Source organism: Diadema antillarum, unplaced genomic scaffold (genome assembly GCF_040938485.1).
Source record: "Diadema antillarum isolate AM-2024a unplaced genomic scaffold, OU_Dant_1.0 scf00000077, whole genome shotgun sequence".
NCBI classification, from domain to species: domain Eukaryota; kingdom Metazoa; phylum Echinodermata; class Echinoidea; order Diadematoida; family Diadematidae; genus Diadema; species Diadema antillarum.
In genome coordinates this window covers 26,813-52,255 of record NW_027270966.1, presented here as the reverse complement: position 1 = coordinate 52,255, position 25,443 = coordinate 26,813, and the positions used below count along the sequence as shown (strand labels likewise).

General features: G+C 37.3%; 2 protein-coding genes across 2 annotated transcripts in view; both read right to left on the bottom strand.

Annotated features, from left to right (window-relative positions):
* LOC139717551 (tenascin-N-like) overlaps window positions 1–7,664 on the bottom strand; it is a 31,631-nt gene extending 23,967 nt beyond the window's left edge. The window contains exons 1-7 of the mRNA XM_071629060.1: window positions 7,650–7,664; window positions 7,072–7,162; window positions 4,915–5,060; window positions 3,888–4,008; window positions 2,788–2,906; window positions 2,037–2,199; window positions 703–969 (exon numbers count right to left, since the gene is read on the bottom strand). Of these exons, the coding sequence (XP_071485161.1) occupies window positions 703–969; window positions 2,037–2,199; window positions 2,788–2,906; window positions 3,888–4,008; window positions 4,915–5,060; window positions 7,072–7,162; window positions 7,650–7,664 (922 nt within the window). The remainder of the gene's footprint in view (window positions 1–702; window positions 970–2,036; window positions 2,200–2,787; window positions 2,907–3,887; window positions 4,009–4,914; window positions 5,061–7,071; window positions 7,163–7,649) is intronic.
* A 9,444-nt stretch (window positions 7,665–17,108) lies between these two features.
* On the bottom strand, window positions 17,109–24,097 carry LOC139717550 (fibronectin-like). Its single transcript, XM_071629059.1, has 8 exons — window positions 23,836–24,097; window positions 22,722–22,988; window positions 21,682–21,954; window positions 20,874–21,167; window positions 20,156–20,404; window positions 18,734–19,015; window positions 18,011–18,271; window positions 17,109–17,119 (listed from the first exon to the last, which is right to left on the bottom strand). Exons 1-8 carry the CDS (start codon window positions 24,095–24,097, stop codon window positions 17,109–17,111), a joined length of 1,899 nt encoding a protein of 632 aa, XP_071485160.1.
* Between the last annotated feature and the right edge of the window lie 1,346 nt (window positions 24,098–25,443).

Here is a 25,443-nt window from a genome sequence, read left to right as displayed (position 1 = left end):
ACAAAGAAATACATAAGACATTAAAAAAAACAATAAAATACTTAAGAATTTTTTCTGATATCACAATCTTTTTTAATTACATTTGCTAAGGACACTAAAAAGAATATTTACACAAAAAATGTGCCTGTTTTGAGCTTTTTTTTGTGATTTATACCAAATAGTCTGATTTTATGCATCATCACGCATAAATTAGCATAATTTAGCATAAATGATGATTTTTTGAAAAATTAACTTCATGGTATTTTAGATTACATCATAGGCAATGTGTGTGCCAATTTTCGTCGCGATCGCGCGGTCGAAGGCCGAGATCTGGAGGGGGGGGCCTGGGAGGCCCCCCCCCCCCCCCCCGGCTCTATGAACTACCTAAATAGCCCGGCCTAGTTAGGGTTAAAACACAGCATGAATGTCAACAACAACAGAATACAATTTTACTTGCAAATACTGTACAGTGTAGCATTTGAATCCTCATTTTATGTAACAATACAGTTGTCCACCTCGCAGAAAGTAAAATATTAAAGCACAAGAAAGAATGAATTGATAAATGAGTACAAAAGATAAATAGACAATAGAATATATAGATGCATACATATACACATACACACGTATCAACAATACAATTCAAGCTATACATAAACATGCAATATCAGAGATGTTCCTATTTTGTGCCAGATATATTAATACGACTACTGTTGTGATGCTTACGTGTTTTCTGAGTGACGTCCTGGTACTCAACAGGAGATGCCAAATCTCCTCCAATGGCGCGTACAGAGATAACATACTCCGTCGCAGCCATTAGCTGGGTGAAAGTATTATCAGTATCAACCCTGTAGACTGGTAACTGTATTGGTGGTTCCGGCTGGATATTTATGTCATAGAATATATTTTCAGCGGAACTGTAGGGTGCCCAGAAAATGGTAATCTGGTCGCAGGTAGTCTGAGTCACCACAACCTCAAGGGCTGGGACTGGGACTGAAAGATATGACAATCAGAAATAGAATATGAAATATAATTATGTACATATAAATATATATATATATCTATATATATATATATAGATATAGATATATATATATAGACAATGAAGACAAACAAGTTGACATAATGCATTAGATTCCAACTTCATTTATTTGTAAACCAAATTTTCGACCCTTGCACGGGTCTTCCCTGTAACCCTGAGGAAGACCCGTGCAATGGTCGAAAATTTGGTTTACAAATAAATGAAGTTGGAATCTAATGCATTATGTCAACTTGTTTGTCTTCATCGTCTTCATGCTCTTATTCAAACACGCGGATAATAATACCATTATATATAAATAAATAAATAAATAAATATATATATATATATATATATATATATATATATGTCAAGAATGTTTGTTTTGATTTCCTATACCTCCTATTTTATATGAATTACAAAGTACATGTTGCCACAATTCAATTGAATAGCCAAATCTGAAATTGTGCTTAGTTACTGAGCTATCAAAGATACAACACAGAATTCTCCTTTCTATGTACAATTTACATACACATCTATCTACCGACATATTTGATATTAGAGTGTGTGTATTAACCCGTTGAGGACGGACTGATTTCGCCACAACACTCATTTCCCATACACACATGCCCGAGTATACTCGGGACTACATTGTAGTCCTCAACTGCAATTATAATGTGTGAGTGTGTTTACAGACTGGTAAACCAGAAATTTTCACATGCATTTTATAAATCTTGTGCAAATTTTATGAAAAGCCAAGATTTCCAAAGTCAAAATGGCATGCAAAAGTGTTTGTCCACACAATGCAAAGGATACCAGTGGCATTTCACAAAAGTTTTATGTCGTGAAAAAGGCTGTTGTCGATCGTATTTGATTCCCAAAAGTTTCATGCCACGGATGCATGAAATGCACATATGTACAATGCATAAATTTTATAATTCAATAAACTGGTATATTCACTAGTGCAGTTGGGGAAACTGTACAAGTAAAAATCTAAAGTCCACAAGCAGAAGCAAAATGTTCTAATGGCAGCACAACTTACTCGTTTCAAATGTTCTCTGTAATACACTACTACTTTCATCTCCTGCTTGGACATACAGGCTGAAATCATACGAACTGCCAGGTCTCAACTCAGTCACATTGTAAGCCCTTTCATCCATAGAAATCCTTGTTGAAGTTGGCAGAAGACATCCACTGCAAGAAGTCTACAGAATCACAAATGATTTCAAAAAATATAATACAGTGCATATCAGCAAGTCCTTCATTTTTGAAAGATGTACAACAGCTTGTAGCCTTTATGTGCCAATTCAAATCATGTTTTGGTTTGGCACAGATCTTGTTTAATATCTTCAAAATTCTTAAAACATTTAACATTACTTATTGTGACAGATCTTTTTTTTTTCATTTTCCCACGAACGTCATGACCATTTACATTGATATATATTTTTTGAATCAAAGTAATGCTCAAAGTGATTTTTTTTAATTCATATATTATCAAAAAATTATCTTATTATACTGACAACAACGCTTGGTATATTCGAAGAAGTGCAATGATTTTTGAAGTGCAATAACATGGATACATCAATTTTTCATGAACAAGTTACGAACATTTTGTATAAATGAACACTTATTTCAATAAATGTAATGCAGAAAACAATAATATCATGTGTAGCATCATAACAGCAGTGCTTCAAATAGTCTTAGAATGGATCAAAGTGGCATTGATATGTCTCTTCTACACCCGAACACATGATCATTAATGTGAATAGTGCATCGCAAAAACAAGAGCTCACTGTTTGTTGGTATTCCAGTACAAAGAAGTCAAAGTAGCCAAAATCAGGGGCACCAAAAGCCAGGTTCAGCTGGGTGAATCCAGCTTGACTGAGGGCAAAAGCAGCTGGTGGTCTCGGCGCTGTCACCATGAAAAGTAAAGGTAGAGTAATTCAACGTCATCTCGGGTAAAAATAATGTTATAGGCATTATCTACAAGACTATGTACAGTGTGGCTTACATCTGTGCCTTATAATTCAGTGTCTTTGTCACAAAACTCCTTTGTCACATTACTCCTAATAGCTGTAAGTCACATCTTTCATTCTTTGATCTGAATACATGGAAGTATATCAGTGCTCTATTCTCCCTTAAAAGGAGGTTTATGACAAAGATAGATTTGATATTAATTCTACTAGCTAGTAACCTTCTTTCAATTAATAACAAAATCTGTATAACTTATACATAGAAGTTATGAAAATATCAATCATTATTTTTGATTGCAGAAACTAAAAAAAAATAAAAACATGCAAAGGAAAGCATGGGATTTTGCAATTGACCTTTGACTGCAATAAAAAATAAACCATAGTCAAATTTGCTTTGCATCTTTAGCAGATGAGCTTCTGTCGTGAATATGGTGATCCTATCACAGTACTTTACCTGGACGCCGTTTCATAAAACTTGTTATTAGTGACAAGTTGTCATAGTTGTTATAAGCTACTGAAATCCCTGCATCTGATTGGCTAAGAGCAAATTTGTCACAGAAATGTGACAGTAGTCACTGATAACAAGTATTATGACACAGAACCCAGCAGGTCTGCCAGCATTCCCACATCCAAATCAGGAGGATTCCACTCAGCAATCAGGGAGATATCTGTGTGTTACATGTGTTGTACATGCATTTCAATGGGCAAAAATAACTCCCAAATCACAGAGATTTTAATATTCTCTTATTCAAACATGAACAGATATTGACATTTTCAGGTAGACTTGGAAGCTCTGCTTTACTATGCTAAACAAACAGACACCTATATTAGTGACATATGACAAATCATATATATGACATATATCTATAAAACAACATAGATTCATGCATCAAAAATAGATTCATTGTAATGTTGCTTACTTGTATATTGGTTGATGGAGACGGGAGTGATATCAGTGAGGGTCACACTTAGAGTGATAGTGTACTCCCTCCCTGGGATGAGTCCACTGAATGTTGCCCTGAAGATATCCAGCTCTCGTAACTATTGCATGTAAAATATAAAAACATATTAAACATATTCACTATTACTGAGTACTTCATCTCACATCATACAGGTACTTCAGAGAGTCTTTTATGAATGCTGTTCTGAAAATTTCCTGCTCCAGTAACTATTGAAAATAAAATATATAAATATAGTATGTAACATACAGGGCTGTATTCACTATCACTTCATCTTACATCATACATGTACAAAAGTACTTCAAAAAGTCTTATGAATGCTGTTTTGAAAATATCCAGCTCTAGTAACTATTACACATAATCCTGATCTTTACCTAATCTTACATCATAATTCAGTGTTTTATAAATGTTGCTCTGAAAATATTCAGCTCTCCTGCACATAAGATATATTAATTGTACAAAATATAGTGTACCTATACCTAATCTTACATCATACTTCAAAGTGTTTTATGAATGTTGCTCTGAAGATAGTGCTTTTCTATACCTTTTGTTATATATTCATAAGTTAATAATTACATGTTAAGCAATTCCTCCTAATAATCATTACATTTCACAGTGTAAAGTTGAATTTAATGTTAAAAAAAATGCATACTCGGACAAAGTTGAATCACCAAGCCCTATATACAGATATACATGCATTTCCATATCTTCATTTCATTCAGTGCATCAAAAATATAAGGTTGATTCCTTATTACTTTCTCCAGAAGATGAAGTTGATTACTCTATTCTCATTTGTAATAGTACTTGTACAGGTGTATACATCAGCCTCGGCACTCATACTTGCTGCGATATAGATACAATTTTTGTAAATTGAAAACAAAAAACAAGCAAATAAACATACAATGTGCCTACACACATGCACGTTATATCTGTTGAAAAACAAGGATAAATAACCTGAAAACTTTTAGACTTTAATATCCTTTAATACCTGTGTTTGAGCATCTTGTGGTGTGATGGAGAGCTGGTACCTGGACAATGGCTGCAGGGATTCTAGGTTTGTCACCATACCCCACACTACAGTGATGGAGTTGATTGTAGACTCTTTCACCAGGATTTCCAGTGATTGGAGGCCACCTGTGACATTAAGAAAGAATAGAAAATATCAAAGAAACAAAGATTGATAGTCTACAGGCCATTGGTCAGCTGCCACACTTACTCACATTGAATGATGTATTAACCCGTTGAGGAAAGACTAATTTTGCTACAACACACATTTCCCAGAGACACCTGCCCGATTTTACTTGGGACTCGTCCTCAATGGATTAGATGGTGCACACTGAATAGTTGTGGTATATGGCTTGTAAAAAGAAATGGCTAGTTATCATGACCAACTGCATAATCCTCTGCAGTCACTTTGATCATATTTCTTTCTTTTTTTCATGAAAGAAGAATAAAGAAGGATAGTTTATCATGCTAAATCTGTTCAAATAAAATATAAGTATTGCCACAGAGATATTTCCATTAGAGAGAAATAAAGAAGAATAGTTTATCATGCTAAATCTGTTCAAATAAAATGGGCATTGCATGCCACAGAGATAAAAACTATTTCTAGTCAAGAGAGTGATGAAAGCCTGATAGTTTCATTTAACAGCGATTAAAATGAACTGGGCATATCATCAAACTTCTAAATTTTGAGCTATTGACCGATTCTGTGACGCGCTATGTGTATTTTTGGCATGGGCAGCGCCATACTGGGTGTATCATCCGACCCCCCCTCCGCACTCCCCCACCCCTCTCCCTACATTAGCACGCGCGCAGAATGAAAAACTGCTTTAGCCAATGGGCGTCTCGTACTGAGTGCGCGAATGCTTGCTAGTGCGCGAACCTTTGTTACAAGTGCGTGATAAACATGTTGCCCCGGGGTGGGGGAGAGCAGGGGGGGTCGGCTGATACACACCGATACACCCACTATGGCTGCGCCCTGTGCCGTAAAATGTCTGCTGCCCTCAACGAACCCGAATCGGTCAATAGCAGGGAATATATAGATTTCCCTTTTTTTTTTGCTCTGGTTTTCTCACTTTTAACGTCGACAAAATTATCAGGGCATATTGTGAAACAGTGTAGGTCGCAGACAGAGATAAGCTTCTCGTCAAAATAGTTGAATTAAGATTCAAAATATGTGACATCTGTTTATTTCTTGTTATATGAAAAAAAAAAACAGTCCTTTGCTCCATGCAGAACACATTCTCATAAAGGAACACTCAAATTAAGGATTTTATTGCTTTGAGTTGTTTTATGGTAAGTAATTGACAAATAATAGTGTACTTATTTATGTCAATGAAGGGTAAGTTGTCAATCAGTTGCGACATTAAAGTACATGATCCCAGTTAAATGGTATTCAGATTTATCTTGTCTACGAATCCTTTAGATTACCAACCCAACCCCCCCACCCCCCCAAAAAAAAAAAAATATATATATACAATGTGTATATACATATATATATCCATCTCAATACAGCCTTATTTTTTTTTCTAGGGTAGAATTTGTTGCTACAGCAATGCTTGTCAGATTTCAGACTCTTCTTCCCATTTATCTTCACTGACCAAGGATCATGCCTACCAAGTTAAAGGGTGTGTACAGTTCTGGTCAAGGTGTAGATTTAGCTTTTAACGTTTTGCGAGATATTCAGAAACCACTCTATGAGATGTCAAAGAGCATGCAGTTCTAAGGGGTATCGAAAGTTTATTCGATGAAAATCGGTTTTGAAATGGCTGAGATATCCAAAAACAAGGTGAAACAAAGATATTCTAATAAAGTTGTGGCATGTTGCCTTTTATTATCAGCACTTTTTTTGATATCTCAGCCATTTGAAAACCACTTTTCATCAAATAAACATTGAATCCTTCTTAAAATTACATGCTCTTTCATATTTCATAAGAGGCTTTTCATTATCTCACTTAGGAATGTTCAAAACATGAATCCCAACCTCAACCAGTACTGTACAGTCCCTTTAAAGTCTACTATAAAGTAAATCATCATTCCACACTCCTGCACGGTTAATAACCCCTTTTACACTTCTTTCTTTCAAAACCAATATTTCACTGTGTTAAGTGGAGGATTATGATAACAGTCTCTCATTCCATACTTGTCTCCAGGGTTCTTGAGACAGCTTCACTGACAAGGTCCCCAGCAACGGCCTGGATGCTGACATCATACTCCGTGGCTGGATCTAGATTCTATGGATGTAACAAATTTTTGAGTTATTCCACATCACATTGGTCAAAAAACTATACACGAAATCAATTACTCAAGCTACATACAGGTATTTTACCTTATTTACCACATTTTTTTGGGAAACCTTTTTCAAATTTGAGTGTTGCAATACATGGTAACAGATGGAATAGAAAACATGAAGATTCAGGAAAAGCTAAAGATCTTTATTTCTGCCCAAAAATTCCCTCACTATATGTAGGTATAGCAAGCAAACACACACAAGCAAATATAAATGCATTCCTGAGGCTAAAGTGCATCATATAACTTATCATAGCATGGGTGTACTGCAGTTGGTAGATTCAAATGTGACACTACTATGTAGTGTATGTCATGGGAGATAAAAAAAAATAATGATATAGACATTTATAAAATGCAACATATCCACTCAGGGTGCTCAATGCACTCACAATCAAATGTTCACAAGAAGCACACAATCCTACAGTACATAACATACAGCTGCAACATGTTCATCTCTAAAAGAAAGGGTTGATTTAAAATGTGCATTTTTAGTTTTCTCTCAAAGTCGCTGGCAGTCTCACATTGCAGTCACAGATACAATATACAGATGTACATGTATGCATTTTCTCATAGCCAACTTGTAAAGGCAAAGTGAATATTTCACGTACCGTGAGACTGTAAGTTGTGGTGTCTGCAGGTAGGTCTGGAAGAACCTGTCTGACACCAGCGCTGACGTACGTGATGCGGTATCTATCCACTTCTCCCAAGATTGGTGCACTCCACTGCAGGTTGAGCTGAAGTGGCATGCTTGTCGAAATCAAATTTCGAGGCATTGCAGGGACTGTATTGCCAGAATTCAATGAAATATGGGATGGAAAAATATTAAAACACATGTTTAGTGATTATGACATTTGAAAAAGCCTGATAAAAACTGTTCGTTATTAAATGATATCCTGCAGATTACATGTACAGGAGAAATGAACATCCTATTCATTCTTCAAACAGTGATTCTGAGTAAGGCACTGGAGGAAATTTTTGAAAAGATATGCAAAAAAAAGAAACCCACAAACAAACAAATATTGACTGAATACTAAAAGCTGCTTGAAAATTTACTCATGACTTTTGCAACTTATTCAAAGTACCATTCACATCACTCAAATGAGTGGGCAAAAAAGGGAAAAAGGACCAGGAAAGACAGAGAGAGTGACAACCACTAACAGACCCTGTTTTATCAAAAGATATAATCGATTTTGAATTTCCTTACCACACAGGCTGCCATAGACGTTCCATAGAAATCAATTTTATAATCAATCTTAACTCTTCATAAAACAGGGCCCAGGACTGATTACAGATATTTCAATTATTCTCGAGCTAAGGCAATGCTTAGATATTACTAGTAAATTTTGCCCAATAAGTATATCTTTCTGAGATCTGCCGCCTGCTGCATTCAGTTTAAGGTTGCACTGATTCTTATGCAAGTAATAGGTAGCATCTGCTGTAAGGGCCATCTTTGATAAGCAACCAAATATACAGACTATATATTAAGTATCTGTCGATACCAATTATGTAATAGCTCATCGATCACCAAGTTCAACCTATGCCACATCTGCCCGAATGCAACCTCAACATTTACATGAACAAATAAGATTGATGCATACAGATAGTTTTCTGTTGTATCAAACATCTAAAGACACATACATACAGTGCACACAATAACACAAATGAACACACTGACTACTACCAAGTTCAACCTCTTAATCTGTTTGTGTTAGTGATTATTAAAAGAGGATGAGCTTTAATTCATCATGATTAGTTTGTCACCCAACTGATCATTTTAGCCCAATAAAGAAAAACAGGGCCCTAATTGTAATATTAAAACAACAAAAAGAAAAAAAAGTACTTGGTACAGCTACAAAGTATAGAAGATGCTCCATATACTTACAGGTTCTCTGGGTAACATTGCGTGCTACACCTGGACTGTTAACAGTGATTGTGTATTCTACTCCAGGCGTGAGTCCAGTAAATCTGTATGATGGCGATGTGGTGTATAAAAGTTGTGTTCCCACGGCTGAAATGAGAAATCAAAATTAATTAAATTGACAGCATCAGATTTTGCACCAAACACTGATACACCATTCATACGATCTGATATTCACAGAGGATAGTCAATATCTCTCGAAAACGAGGGGCAATACTGACTCAGTGTGTACGACCAAGGCAAGATTCATTTTAAAATAAATCCATTGGTTCTCAATACAGGATCTCGACCACCAAGGATAGTCTCGATGCACTAAATCTTCAGCCTCATAGTTGTTGGCTTTAAACAGCATTGCAGGGCTGAAAAAGACACATTTGTGGTGGAAAACAGAATTTTCACCTTTCCTGAAATTGAATTGACCTGTATAGTAATTACACCATTTGGAAAATCAGTATTTTATGAGAAAAAAAAAACAGTTTAAAATACTGCAAAGCAGTAACAACAATAAATCGCTTCCTTATAGCTAATGTAAAATAAAGCCAATGTCAAAGTGAACTATTGTAAAGCAAAAAAAAAACTAAAAAGAAAACAAATATATATATATAGAACTTATTTACTTGACAGTACTGAATTCACAAGAGCCAGCAGCAAAATGGGGGAAAAAAAGCAAATATCAAAACACATTTTAAAATACATTGAACAAGGTATTCATTTTTGCATACCTTAGTGTGCCTAATGAAAGAAAATGGTAGTGTATTCTTTAAAAAAAAAAAAAAGAATGACAAAAACTTACTTGGGTCCAAGTTCAAGGTCCATAATGTGACCCCTGGGGCAGGTCCCCAAACAATTTCAATCTCACTTGTTGTCACGGTGCGTACTGCAATCTCATACACATTAAGGGCATCTATACAAGATGAAGGAGAGCAATACATTACATGAGGAACATTCCACATAGACCAAACTCAGCCAAAAAAGAAAGAAAGAAACAAACAAACAAAAAACACACAACAATTCATCACACCGATGAATCATATCATCAACCGCAGTCAATTAGCAATTACATATACAATTTCACATAATCTCCTTGGAGGTTCATTTGTGCCAGAGAAGATCAACTGGACTGAAAGAAGAAATGTGAGTCACCAGGCCTAAGAGATTTTACAATTGATAATCATATGTGATGGCATCTATACATAGGAGAAAGATGAATACAACCTTTTAAAACAGAAAAGTTTCAGTCCATTATGGGTAAATCATTCAGCTACTCATTTGTCTTTCATGGAAAATGGTTGCCATTTCTGTGCTAAATTCAAGAATATGTGTGGACCACATCTGTTGATGTTCGAGGTGTTGTATAAAACAAATAGTGTATGGTCTTTACTTGTGCAATGGAACAAGATTTCGCACGCGTTTGAAGATGAGGCGCACTATTCAACTCAGCTTCGCCTCATTGAATAGAGCGCCCCTATTTTTCACCTCGTGCAAAATCTTGTACCATCGCACTAGTGACCATTCACTATATGTATACTTGGGCATCTGAACAGCCATTACAAAACATGCCTCACTGAAGATAACTTCCGTTGATTCCAACTCATCTTCAACTGTCAGAGTGTAGATGTATGCAGATTACAAAACACAGCTTTGAACAGATCAAAAAATAACACTGCCATAATTTTACTACATTGTCGGTGTTAAGTACAGATTACTCTCAGTGCATGTAAGTAACTGCACTGAAGGTTTTTGCAATAAACACATAGTACGAACCCGTTGTTATTGATCTCGTAAAAGGCGCACTCTTTCTGTTCCCTGACGAGGTGACGATGGTAAACTCGTAGGTCGTGTTGGGATCTAGGAAGCTCACAGTCAGCGTATTGTCACTGCCAGAAGCCGTCTCAGTCTGTAGGGCATTGTTCCTCAGGTAGGTGATCTCAAAGCTGTCAAAGTCACCGCTCGGCAGGACCCAGGAGAGTTGGACCATCGTTTCCCCAGACGTGAGGAAGAGAGAAGGCACAGCCTCTGGATCTAATGACGGAAGAGAAAAGACAATTCATAAAAGTGACAAATATAGAATTAAATGCCTTGTTTACCTTTGGGAGCAGTGATTTAAAAAAATATTTAAGATATCACATTTGATGCATACATGTATGCGTAGGTCTGTTACATCACCAAACATCCTACCACATACAATTTTCACAATAAAGCGTAAAATATACGGAGATATTGGTATTTTTCTCAATAAACCTTAACTGTAGACAGTTTAACCTGTAAACATTTTTATCATAACTATTGTTCACATTTTGTGTATTTAACAATACTTAACATCGATTATACGGTTTCAAATCTTTACAGTGGTTGTTTCTATCCCTAACTCACATTTCAAAACTATTTTGAAGCACTAATGCTTGGTTTTTGTTTCATCTGCAAATGGTAAATTATGCCTTAAATATTTTTATATATACATAAATTCACATATATGTATACTTGAATTAAAAGACAAATTTGATCAACAAATTTAAACTCAGTAACTTTTATGTCATGAAAATGAGCAATTGATTATCTGTACTATTTGCAAAATGATGTCACAAAGCAATTCTGAAATTGTGCGCAGGTTTGTATCGTCACTCAGTGAAATGTAACATTTCTAACAAAAACAATTGTGATGACACAAAACAATTTTGACACTGTGCACTGGTCATACCGTCACTCTGTGAAATGCATCAATTTCTAACAAATCAATTGTGATGTAACAAAGAAATTCTGACAATGCGCACTGCTTCGATCGTACTGTCACTCTGTGAAACGTATCATTTTTAAAAAGAAACATCACAAAGCAGTTTTGACATCATGCTCTGCTTCTTACAGTTAGGGTCAGGTATCCCTACCCAGGGTCCCTTTACAAGATCGCACCCATCACACAACTTCTAGTCTCGCATTTTCCCCTATTTCCCCCTTCTTCTGTTTCAAGTTTTGATTCAAAATCTAGTACAAATATACTTTGCTTAATTCTTAGTTTCTTGCTAAAACTATAGGCCTCGGTGACTCCCAAAGAACTATTCACTTCAGGGCTGCACCCCTCAGTGAATAGTTCTGGTGGAGTCACCTCTGCCCATAGTTTTGACAAGAAACTCTCAAGGAAAAGTCTATTTGTATACCATTTTTGTACTGCATTATTTTGTCACTCACATGTGCGGACATTTGCTGTGCTCATGTCATTATTTTGGGAGCCAATGTAGCTGAGCCGTGCTGTGTAGAGTCTGCCTGGAATGAGCCCTGTGAATCTGGCTGAGGTGAACCTATTAGTTGACTGACTGACAAAGCGAGACTGGGTGGAAATAAAGGGCCGAGAGAGGGACAGAGAATGAATGGTCATTAAACATGGGAAGACTTGAAATGATATGCAAATATCAGAACACATTTCTGAAAAGTAGTAAATCATATATTTTCGAGAGAACACTATTTTTTTTAACTGTTGTCATGTGAAGTATGATAATAATGATTTCATAAAATTGTATTTCTATTTATCAAACTCTAAGCTTATACATACAGTGTACATACATACATTCTTTATCTATTTATTCATATATTCATATTCAAATACATGTATATGTTTATATAAACATATATGTATAGTCATAATTATTACAGATTTATCAGTTGCATTCTAGCCCCGAGCATTTGTATGTCCTTTCTATAAGGTGCATACATGTATACTTCCCAGTCCATTCAAAGTGTGGTAGACAAGTCTGCCACACATACATACCATCCCATCTCCTTGCTCAGATGTGATTGCAATGCTATAGGTCAAGAGATCAGGGTCACTGAGCAATGTACCCCACAGGACTTCAACCACAGTGGTAGTCACTTCTCGGAACTCGATGACTCCTTCGCCAAGGGATACTGGCAAAACAATTCGTTAGAGAAACAGAGAATGACTTTACACCAGCCTTTGTGGGAGTGATAGAATGAGTTTTATGGGAAGAAGTTCTTGTTTTTTTTATTCTCATACACACAGCAATAATTATGAAATGAGTGCATCTTAACCTGTAAATGGCAATGGACTGGTTTGTCACTAGTATGATGACAATATGTTTTGCTATGAACTATTAAATGAACCTGGGTCCCATTTTATGAAAGTTGTCAGCCCTGACAACTTCAGGGCAATGCTTGGTTTTGATTGGCTAAGAAGTTCTGGTCACTGACTGTCACTATGACGTTAACTGTCAGAGACTGACAACTAGTCAGGGCTGACAGCTTTCACGACCTCAATCACATGGTGACACTTTTGCCTTATAGAGTCACAATGGCAAAATATCATTCAAACTGGGACTGCAGCCATAAATTCCTGGACAAGGAATCTCAAGCATAAACCATTTGAAAATCTTTTAAATCATGCACCTCTACAGAGTACTGGAGCCTTATTAAATCTCACATCAGGGCCCTGTTTCATAGAACTTGTTATCAGTGACAAGTTGTCACAGTTTGTCATAAGCTACTGACATCCTTGCACCTGATTGGCTAAAAACAAATTTGTCACAGAAATGTGGCAGTTGTTACCGATAATAAGTTTTATGAAAAGGGACCCAGATGTTACAGAACTGCTTATTTCAACTCTGTAAGTGGATTTAGAAATGAGAGACAATGATAAATACAGTGTATTTTCTGATCTACAAGTTTGTGCAGCATGCTCAAAAGAACCAATCATATCATACCTGTGGAGAATGTACCCTCTGCCGGTTCACTCATTGCAGAGAGGCCGTTGATTGTTACCGTGGCTATGACTCGCACTCTGTACTCGGTGGACGGGTCTAGACCCGTGAGCGGTAAAACCTCTGTGCTGCCATCAACAGTGCCAGCTGCCACGAAAGGGAGACTCATCAAATTGGGCTTGTACGAGACATCAAACTGGGTGACATCTTGGTCACTATTATAATCCCAGTTGACTGTAGCTGATGTTGACTGAATGGGAAGTACATTCACATTCGTCGGTTGGGTGGGATCTAAAGTGTGTGCATTAATAGAGAAGGAGAGAAATAAATCAATTATATGGGTGAAAATTAATTACAGCTGATGAGAAGGTCAAGCAAAGATTCCACAAATCATCATAAAAAATTACATTATGGAGAGTCAAATCAAGCATTACAGGGAATTATTAACACAACTAAAAAAGCACTCCGAGAGCGCTGACCTCCGTCAAGCAGTTACTTTCCACTAATGATCTTGCTCTTCCATAGAGATAAGTGATTTTCACCCACTGAAAAATCGCTCGATTTCCCAATATAGAAGCCTTTGTTACATCATAAACCCTCAGATGCGTGGCGCGCCTCTCCCCAGCAGAAACTAGAGCACGCACTTTAGTGCGCGCATGCAAACCTCAAATACGCGCAGCCTGAACTCCCAAGTTCATTGACCCTACCTGCCAAATATCAAAATCCTTCATAAATTCCCCCAAAATTCTCGGATCACTACCAAAAGTTAATCGTTTGTTACTCCAACCTTTCCTGTAAGTTTCATCCCAATCTGTTACCTACTTTTTGAGTTATTTTGCACATGGATAAACGAACGAACGAGCAAACTAACGGTAACGAAAACATAACCTCCTCCCTTGGCGGAGGTAATTACACATCGAAAGTGTCACATAAACCTTGTGGGATGTATCCAAGTCATATATGATACAATGAACTGATTTAAAATTGTGTTTACAACTTCAAGGATTACACATTGAAATGCATAATTATTGGGTGTTTTTTTTTCCATAAACTCAGCAACATGAGACCAATAAAGGATAACAAAGGATGAGTAGGATTTCAAACAAATGTAAAAACTGCTTTGTTTATCATAATATCCACAAAGTCTGATCAAAATAAATATCATTATACCAGCTGACATCAAAACAAATCATGTGTACCACAGCAACAACTAGTAACTGACCAGTTAAAACCATTATAGAATCCAGTTGGGCACTGTTATAGCTGAGAGTAACTGTGTAGACAGTTGCCGGGTTCAGGCCTGTAAATGCCACATTACGATCCTCGACATTTGTGGCAACCGGTGTGAGCACATTCCCAGGACTCAGGCGGAAGAAATAGGTGCCTTCTGGGATATTGTTAGGGTCAATACCCCACGTCACAATAATCTCGCTTGTTGACTTGCTTCGCAAAATCAGTTCGCCATTTGATGCAGCAGCTGTAAAAGAAGTCAAAGTAAAGTATACTTAACATCCATTTCTGATAAAAGTAAATGTCTTTATTAAGCATTCCTGATTGTCACTTATTTCTATCATGTTGAAAATGAAATAATGTCAGGCATTATAAGCAGAAGAATTCAAGAACTAGTCCACTGTTCTCCATATTTGAAATGAAAACCAAAAAGGGGAATTTTTTATCTTTTTCTGAAGGTTTAAGAAACAAGAGTCAAATAGTGTTTCCACAAGTTAATGGTGTATACAAGTTCTAAGAATATCAGAATGTAAATTGAGCATGAATTCTCATTCAGCGTGTGGCAACATCAAATGTGAGATAGATGGAAAACAAGAAATTCACTGTAAGCCCTACCTATCTGAATTCTGTTACATCAAACAAGTAGGATTAAACACAGTAAAAACACTAGAGAAACAATTGAATGCATATGCATAGATTCACATTATAAATGGGAAAATTACAGACTGTTGCAGAAGGTATGTGCAAGCCATTGAAGCTGTAGAAATTATGGACACAAAATCAATAGACCTCGTGAAAAGAAGGGAAGTATAGTATAGTTACCCATCAATTTGCAGAAAATGAATATAATGACTCTTCATATCAACAAAAGGAATCTAGTTTAAATAAAAGAATACACTATATCTATTTTAAGTTTCCTAAACCTACTGAATGAAATGAAAAGTGGTAAAAATCAAAATTAAGCTGGATTCAACACATTCTTTGAATGGTTAGAATTACATTTAGATAGCAGGTAGCTCTAACCATTTTTAATTTGTGAGATACATTTTATACTAAGTACATGTATGTGTAGTTAAACATTATTAGACAAGTAACTCGTTTGAAAATATTAAATCTTCATAATATCTAGCTTAATACAAATAAAGGAAATGTTAAAAAGATCACAAAAATGATAAAAGGGCAGCACTTTTAATGTCTGGGTAACAGATGAAGAAGAAAGGGGGACAACAGATGATAACCAACGTACTATATACAGACCTACTGAATGGACAAGTTGAACATTTCTTTGAGTGGATGGCGTAAAAGTATTCCATTCATAATCATCCACATCAGGGTTATCATAATTTTTATGCTACTTGTAAATGAAAGGGATTCTGCTTCTCTTCATGTGAGACCTCAATCTTGGATAACAGGAGATAAATGTTGTGTTTTGACTCATCATATAAGCCTTATGCATACATATTTAGCAACATTATACTATATTCCAAAACTTTTTTGTAACACATTATTTCCTTTTGAGAATGCTTGAAACTCTCTTTCTAGTTCAGGCTAATTTTCTTTTATTCATTATCTTTTTACATGTATGTCATATTCATTTCCATATCATTTTCATTCAGTGTAAAACATTTGAAACAATATATGAAAAACACAACAAAATACTGTCAGCATTAGATATTAACCCATTGAAGACGAGTCCCGAGTATACTCAGGCAAGTGTCTATGGGAAATGTGTGTTGTAGAAAAATCAGTCCGTCCTCAACGGGATAAAGTATATTGCAAGGATACATACCACTCGTGACTGATAGTTCAACAGGTGAGCTCTCAGTTTCAGTCCTGCCTTCACCCACTATGGACTTGATGGTGAAGTCGTACATTCGTGATGGTGTAAGCTGGCTGAAGATGTAGAACGAAGTGTCGGAAAGCACCGTAACCGTAGAAGAGCTCTCCCCGTCCACCGGGCTGTATGTCAGTTCGTATCTGTGAACGATTGAAACCGCCGGGAATGACCAGGCGATAATGATGGAGAAGTCATCTCCTTCACGCCGAGCCTGGCCATTGACATTGACCGGTGGTTGTGGAGCTGTGAAGTTGAAAGATGGAGAGAAAAATAAAGCTAAATCAGCATTATAGAAAATATCTCTGGATATAATATTTTCATGGACCCATTCATCTATAATGTAGCGTTGAATATCACTTCACGCAACTTGCACTTTTATTCTAATCCATTTCAAGACTTTTCTTTAAACATGCTGAGACAGAGGTCTGTGGGGATTTGGTGTTTTACACAAGCCAAATTCTCTTGTAGGCTGAGCCTAAACTTTGCAGTAGATCTCAAGGGGAACCTTCAAGAACCAAATTTTGTAATGTTATCATTCCATAGCCAAGCATTGTACCCTTATGAGGTTTTTGAAGACAGACAATCCCACATCACAAATGCACGTTTCAAAAACATGACATGACAAGAGAATGATAATAACCATGACATATTTCATTTGCTAATAATTCACTTGCCCCCCCCCCTTTTTTTTTGCATAATTCAAAGGAATACATAGGTCTAACCACTTGGACCCCACTTTTTTTTCTTATATCCTGGAAGTGGCACCAGAAAATTGTGTTGAAGGCTTTTTTTCTTCCTTGTCAGCTGATGAAACCCCGAAGTGGCACCACAAATATAACTCCCCCCCCCCCCCCTTTTGGCATAATACATAGGAATACATAGGGTCTAACCACTTGGGCCCCAACTTTTTTAATTTTTTTTTACCTTGGAAGTAGTATCAGAAAATTGTGCTAAAGGTTTGTTTGTTTTGTTTTGTTTTTTGTTTTGTTTTTTTGCTTGTCAGATGATGAAACCCTGAAGTGGCACCAGAAATATAAACTGGAGCCCCACCTCCCCCCCCCCCCTTGCATTATACATAGATCACTTTGAGCACTGTTCTCACTTGTTCTCTGTGAGATGGTGTTGACGATGAACTGAGATGGAAAGAGGATGAGGGAGATGTTGTAGAGCTGGCCTGGAATCAGTTCCTCCAGGCTCTGCTCCAGGATGGCGTCACGCTGTACGATGCTCTCCTGCGACATTCCTCCCTCGGCCACGGCTTGGATGATGTAGCTGTCGAAGACGCCCGTAACGGCACCCCAGAGAACCACGATGGACGTAGTGTCGAAGTCAATTACCGAGATAGTTCCACTGTCCAGTGCATCTGATTTACAGGGAAGCATACAAAGAGTAAGACAATACTCTCGGGTTATTGACTTGATACAGACAAGTTTAATTCATTCCCCATTATTTTCTCACTGTTAATCCTTTTCCTTCTGTGTCACAATCATCCTACAGACTGGATCACACTCTTTCAGCTAACATTTACTCCTTTCCACAAACTGCTTTCCCTTGCAGATAATGTTTTTTGTAAGATATGTAAACCACATGTAGCTTTCATGAGATTGAACCAACCACAAAATAGATCTCATACAGCACTAAACAGTTGGCATATTGTAAAACCAGAAACACTCCCAGCATGAAACTTTCATAAATTGCTACTGCCATTCAGTGCATTGTGTAGAGAAAAAAACTTTTGTGTGCATTTTACTTTTGCAATTCTTGGCTCCTCGAGGAATGCATAAAACTTTCTGGATTTATAATAAAGGGAAGAAAATAACCGTACCAGTCGTAAATTCTTGCTCAAGATCCGTACTCCTCTTCTCCAGTCTTCCCGTACCAACGATATTGGTGACTGTGACTGTGTAGGCAACTCCAGGGCGGAGTTTGTCAAACGTGAAGGAGGGCTGACCGCCAGCAGGAATTTCATCTTGTCGGACAGTGCCCACCAATTCATTGTCGAGCTGCACTTCAAATACTTCATACCCGCCGACCGGAACGGTCCATCGCACTTGGATGGTGGATGATGTGATTTCAGCTGCTACAAGCTGTGTGGGAGGATTTGGATCTGTTGAGGAAAATTCAAAGAACATGGACAGATGTTAACCTACAGCTTGATAAGTGCATCTTTTGGCACATCAGCCTGCTTGCTGGCTTAAACCTGAACAATTATGACAATAGTTCAAAGGGAAAAATCCATCATGGCATCATGTTGCTCCGTATAAAAACAGAAAAATCAGAGAATTACATCAATGAAAATTTAAGGGAAAATTGGACACATTAAAAAAAAAAAAGAATCATTATACAAGTTTGGAGAGTAAGGCAAAATGTGTTGCCTGCACACAATAGGTGTTGAGCAAATTTACATCTGAAAGGATGTTCCTAACAATGGTAAAAACAAATGTGGTAACGTATATGATAACTGTTGATAATGGTTACGGTCTTTTGCTTAACCTTTGCTTAACCTGTTGAAGCTCTAGTCCCAAGTAGGTTTCTATGGGAAATGCCTGTTACAGCAAATTCAGTTCATCCCCATTGGATTAATAAGCATTGTGTGCTTTACAGGATAGTACAGAAGCAAATGGCCTTTATGCATGTTTTAATGGTCACTTCAGATACCTACACCCGTCATCTGATCCAAGGAATTGTAACATCAAAATTGTGCAGAAAGCATGAAAGATTTCCCCCTCCCTTTATGGATGCACTCAAGGTCACAGTATAAGGCAGCAGAACAACTTTGGAAGTAAGGATTCAAGCAGGAATCAAACTCTATTTTCAGAGTTAAAGGCATTGTTTACCATTGGCAGCAGTGATTTAAAACAATTGATCGAGGTAATTAATCAATGTGATAATTATAACATTTCATGCATATATGTAGGTCAGTTGTCTCACAAAACATCCTACCATTAGAAATGTTACAATTTTGCAATAAAGCCTAAAATATAAGGAGGAATCACAATTTTTCTCAATAAACCAAAACTACAGACAGTTTATTCTAGATACAATTTTATTATAACTATTGTTCACCTTTTGTATATTTAAGAATACTTAACATTAATTATACAGATTAACATTTTTACATTGTTTTATTTTTCTATCCCTAACTCACATTTTAGAACTATTTTGAAGCACTAAAGCTGGGTTTTTGTTTCATCTGCAAATGGTAATAAAATGTTTCTAAGATACTGCAGTCATTATCGAAACAAACCTGTGTAGATGGTGTCCGTATCGTATGGAGACTGGCCCGTGGAAGCAATTTGAACGGTGTACCTCTGTCCTGGATTGAGAAATTGGAAGGTGTACTCCTGTTCCTCAGTGGCTGGGATAGACATTGGCTGGCTGTCGATGGGGTCCACAGAGAGCACATATGGATCGACCCCAGGACACGACCCCCACTGAACTGTTACTGTGCTGGAGGTTGACTCGGTCACTTGAATAGAGCAGGCTGGTAGAGCACCTGCAAAATTTCAGCATTTACATCTCATTCAATGGATGGTGATCTTATTGATGGCAGCACATCCCATATGACCTAGCAATCACTCATTCATTACAAAGAAACTTGAAACTTGTCAAAGACAAATAAAACAAACATTTCTATTGATTTCAACTTGACTGAACCATTTTTTTTTTGTTCTCTCAGAGTAAACAGGTACATAAATGTGATAAATCTCATATGGTCAGCCTACACCCACAAAAAGAATGAATAGTTAACAATGAGGCCTGTCACATGACTTTGTGCATTGCAGCCCACTTGCTGATTCGAAACTTAACTGTTACTAACTTTCAAATCACCCTCTGCAATTCCAGTTTCCATTCACACTGCAAATTTGCTTAATTACAAATTTGATTGGAGTTTGCTTGATTACAAAATTGTTTCAAATCAAGCAATCTTGGTAGGCTATGTGTGAATGCCCGGTTTGACTCACTGGTGGTAGCTTGTATGGACACTCTGGTGCTGGTTGTTTCATCGTCTCCACTCCCACTCGTTGTGTACACATTTATGATATACTCGGTATCTGGGAGAAGTCCGTCGATGACCTCAGTCCGAGTGCCATCACTTGGGATACGGTTGGAGATCTGCAGCTGGTCTGGTTGAGCGGCCAGAGCATAGGTGACCACATAATCATCGAAAAATGGCGTGCCGGCCGCACTCTGCCACGTGACAGTGATCGTCTGAGATGTGACAGCCATGGTTTGTAGTCCGGTGACGGGACTAGGTTCTGCAAAATTTAGAGAGCATGACACAAGAAATGAATATTTCGTGTGACATCCCTTTTCATATTCAAAAGTAAGTTTCACCAATTTTAATGACTTTACTATACATGGTGGATAAATCTGCATGTTGTCAAGTATCGAAGTTTTAGATTGCTTGTTAGGAATTAGGCTGTCTCTGAAGCATGAAAACCAAACACAAATCCTTTATTGTGGTTTGCACTTAATATGGGTTCAAGCATTTATCAATTGTTTGATATCTCTGTCCCAGAGTGCTCAGTGTGTAATTCAGTATAATTTTAACTCATTGTAAAGTAGAAACAGTAATTCAGCGTGTTGTCTGCTATAATTTAATGTATATATTTTTGTTTTTTTTAATTAAGAACTACTTCAATTGGATTCAAGTCAATTCAAGTCAATTCAAGTCAATTCAATCCAATCCAATCCAATCCAATCCAATCCAATCCAATCCAATCCAATTCAATCCAATCCAATCCAATCCAATCCAATCCAATTACCTACCTGTTCGTTGACGAATGGTTCTTATGACGGCTGGATTTGCTCCCTGAAGACTGTTGCTGATGGTGTACCTCACACCAGGAATCAGCTGAGTAAAAGTATACTCTCTTGGGGACGTGGGGGAGAAGAATTGTGTCGGCGCTACAGAGCCAGCAATATCTGGCTGGGCCTGCAGGCGGTAGGTCGTGAAGGAAGTACTCGTAACCGCAGTCCAGGTCACAGTTATTGTGGTCGCAGTGTAGTCTGTGACGGTCAGTTCTCCTTCCAGTCCATCACCTTTGAAATTAAAGCATTTATTTAGAAAATCTGATGGCTTCACTCACAGTATCAGAGTAGCCCCATACACATTATACTTTATCGTATGTGATTATTGTACCTGTCACTGATAGACATAGCTGCCGCACAGAATATTAGTACTTTGATGAAAAAATGAATGATGAATGACACCTGCACCGTATAATACCTGACAGCATGTTATTCACATTATTGGTGCAACTGATTTAGTTTCATCTCACATGTTCAGGTGTAGTGTGTTTTATATATTTTTTTTTCCAATTTTCCAAACATTCTTTTAGACATTGTCACAGAAAACCATTGATGTTACTGACGGTGTGAAAAGAATATTTTAACTCGTGTATATTGACCTCCCAACCTTTCTACATGTACCCTGAAAAATTAGGGATGATTTAGCTCAAAAGCAGGAAAACAAAAGAGCATTTCTTATAGAAGTATGTAGTAAAATATCTATGAAAATAAGAAACTCCTATTGAAACAAGAGCTGGAAATGGTCAAAATTCAGATTCTTTTCTCCAAATTCAGAATTGGTTAGGAGGTCTCCATATACAATGTACATTGTACACTGCAATGAATATCCATCAAGTATATTGAATTATTAAACGTTCAGAACTGAATACAGAAAATATTTTCATTCAACTGCTAGAAACATCCCTGCCAACTTAAAATATATTTCTTCAACATGCCATGCGGCACATGACAATCTTCGTCCGAAAGGCATAATAATTTGCACAGAGTAAAAGACGTACTGAGGGTGATAAATCGTGTGATTCCCCCGCTGCGGACCCTACTGCTGCCATCTCCAACATAAGTATGGAGGGTGATGGTGTACTCAACATCCTCTGCAGGGAGATTTAGGATCTCTTCGGTGTCGCCGGCAGCAAGTAAGCGATTATTATTGCTTGGAGACCAGCATAACTCGTAGCCATCAAAGGATGAGGCTGGAGCTGCCCACCCGATGGTAACAAATCGGCCGGAGACGTCCGTGAAAACAAGAGAGGTGGGAGATGCAGGAGCTGATGACAAGGAAGAAAATAGAAAGTTTAATATAGGAGTCAAATATAAGAGCTCAAAAAATGTATGAATATCACATATTGAACAAAGAAGAAATAGACCAAAAAAAAAAGGTTTTATATCTGTCTCATATATGTCAGCTTGTACAAAGGGTTGAACATCACATAGAATTAAACAAAGAAAATATATGTCACCATTAGTTAGGTTACAATTTTTCTTATTGGGAAAATGGAAACAAAAGCTCATAAATTTACAGTAATTTACAGAATTTGTTCAATGAATGACTGATACAGAATGTTTGCTGCACAACTGCGCAACTAATGGTATCCGTGGTCCTTTAATTGCGACATCAGTCGCACAATCTCAGTAGTAATCAATGTACATCAATACATTTCCAGCAGCAGTGAAAGGTGTATATCAGTACATACATTGTATTGTTACCCTTTTGATACATACACATTACATGACAAAGCTGTCTCACTTCTGTGTTGACAGAAGAAGAATTGATGTCTTTTAGTTATCACCGCATTGCTCATATATTGCATGGCCTCACTATACAGAGCTTTGTAAGTGGCAAACTAACTACTCTTTACTCATTTTTACATTCATGTATCTCAACATCTTACTGTAAAAATTGTTTTTCCAACCATTCAGGATGTCGATGATGACATATTACTGGGAAGAAGGCTGGATGGTTTGTAAACAGCGATTAAAAAAACAAACAAACAAACCTAGCTGGCATTAACAATGTATATTTGATTTAATTTTCTGATATTTGTCTTGAAAAGATGACATGAATTAGCAAATTTCTTATTTCTTATATTTCTTACAATTCTCAGAACTGCTTACCAGTCGTGACGCTGAGAACATCTCGGGGGTTCGGATCGCCCTGGTCGCTCTGCAGGAACAAGACAACTGCATATTCTGTGGCAGGAGGGAGGTTATCGAATGCAATCTTGCGCTCCTCGTTTGGCTCAACCACCCCGGACTGCAGGACGGTGGCACCCACAAGAAGGGACACGAGATATCTGGTGAATGTCTCGTCCGTTGCTCCCCACACCACCTCGATGCGGGATGAGGTCACGGAATTCACATACAACTGGGAAGGCATCATAGTCACTGGCAGTGGGCAGGCAAAGATATACAGATGGAAAAATGACAGTTAACGTCATTCCAAAATATGATTTTATAAAAGGTATGGATAGTTATTAACAATTTCCCTTTGAAAATCCTATATAACACCATATACATGCATACTAGAAGTATGGGTGTCCAAAATTCTTTCAGCATTGAGACTCATGTGTAATAATTCTAAACACACACATACACACGCACACATACACACACACACACCCACAATTAGCATTCAGCAGAATTTCACCCAAAAAAAATCAAACGACAATTTATTGTTTTAACAGAACTTTCAGTTATAGAGGATATAGGCGTGGTGACGATTTCTATTCATTTCATCAGAATTTATAAGCAAAATATGGAAAAAGAACTTACACCAAAGAGAAAAATTGTACAGCAAAACTGCATCTGACATCATCTAGAACTTTTCTTTGTCTTGGTGGGTGTCACATTGAAAATGCATTTCCAGGTTGTTTCATGTACAACACCTATCGGTCATTCAACTAGACAAACATGTTTACGGGTAGGGATAACGAGACAAAAAGTGCGAGTGAGTGAGCGAGAGAGAAAGCGAGAGTGAGAGAGAGAAAGTGCTAGGACAGGTGTAAATGTTTTACAAGTCGCGCCATCGATGACCGAGAGGAGTTCATTTATTTTTGCATGTCAATTAATGTAGAAAGAAAAGACAGGAAATAGCTCCAGTTCCGGGAGAGTGCGGTATAGGTGTTTTCGTTCAAGTCCTTTTAGTTGTATCAAATATTCCAAATGCCTCGAAAAGGAGTGTCGTAGTCGAGTAGCAATTTAACCGTAGAGTTGGATCTTTTCGTGGCAGACACCATTTTGATTTCACCGAGAGAACATTGAGTTAGCTCCGTGATGGCAGAAAACCAACCTGCCACACCCAGGCGCCAGTTGGCAAGATAATTTTGTGTCTAAGCCCAATTTCGTTTGCGGCCAGGAGCCGTCCGTCCACCTTACCGTCAGCCTGTATACTGGCTGATTTGAGTTCAGATTTTGTTTGCTGCCAGAAGGCGTATTCCAACAGCCTTTGCAGCCTTCCAGTAGCCAAGAAGAAGAGGCATTTTGGTTATATTACACCGGTCATTGGTAAGTTAAATTGCGATTTGATTTCTGCTTTGTCGTGTAAAAGGATGTGAATGTGTTTCAGGGCACCACATATAGCCCCGGAGAACCCCGTGAATAAATGATAAAGTATATTATAATGGTGTACAGTTTTTGAAAACGATGCGGTGATGTTTGATAAGCTATGCACTGTTATATTTCCAATGTTTGAAACATTTCATTATGTGAATTTTGTATGTTAAT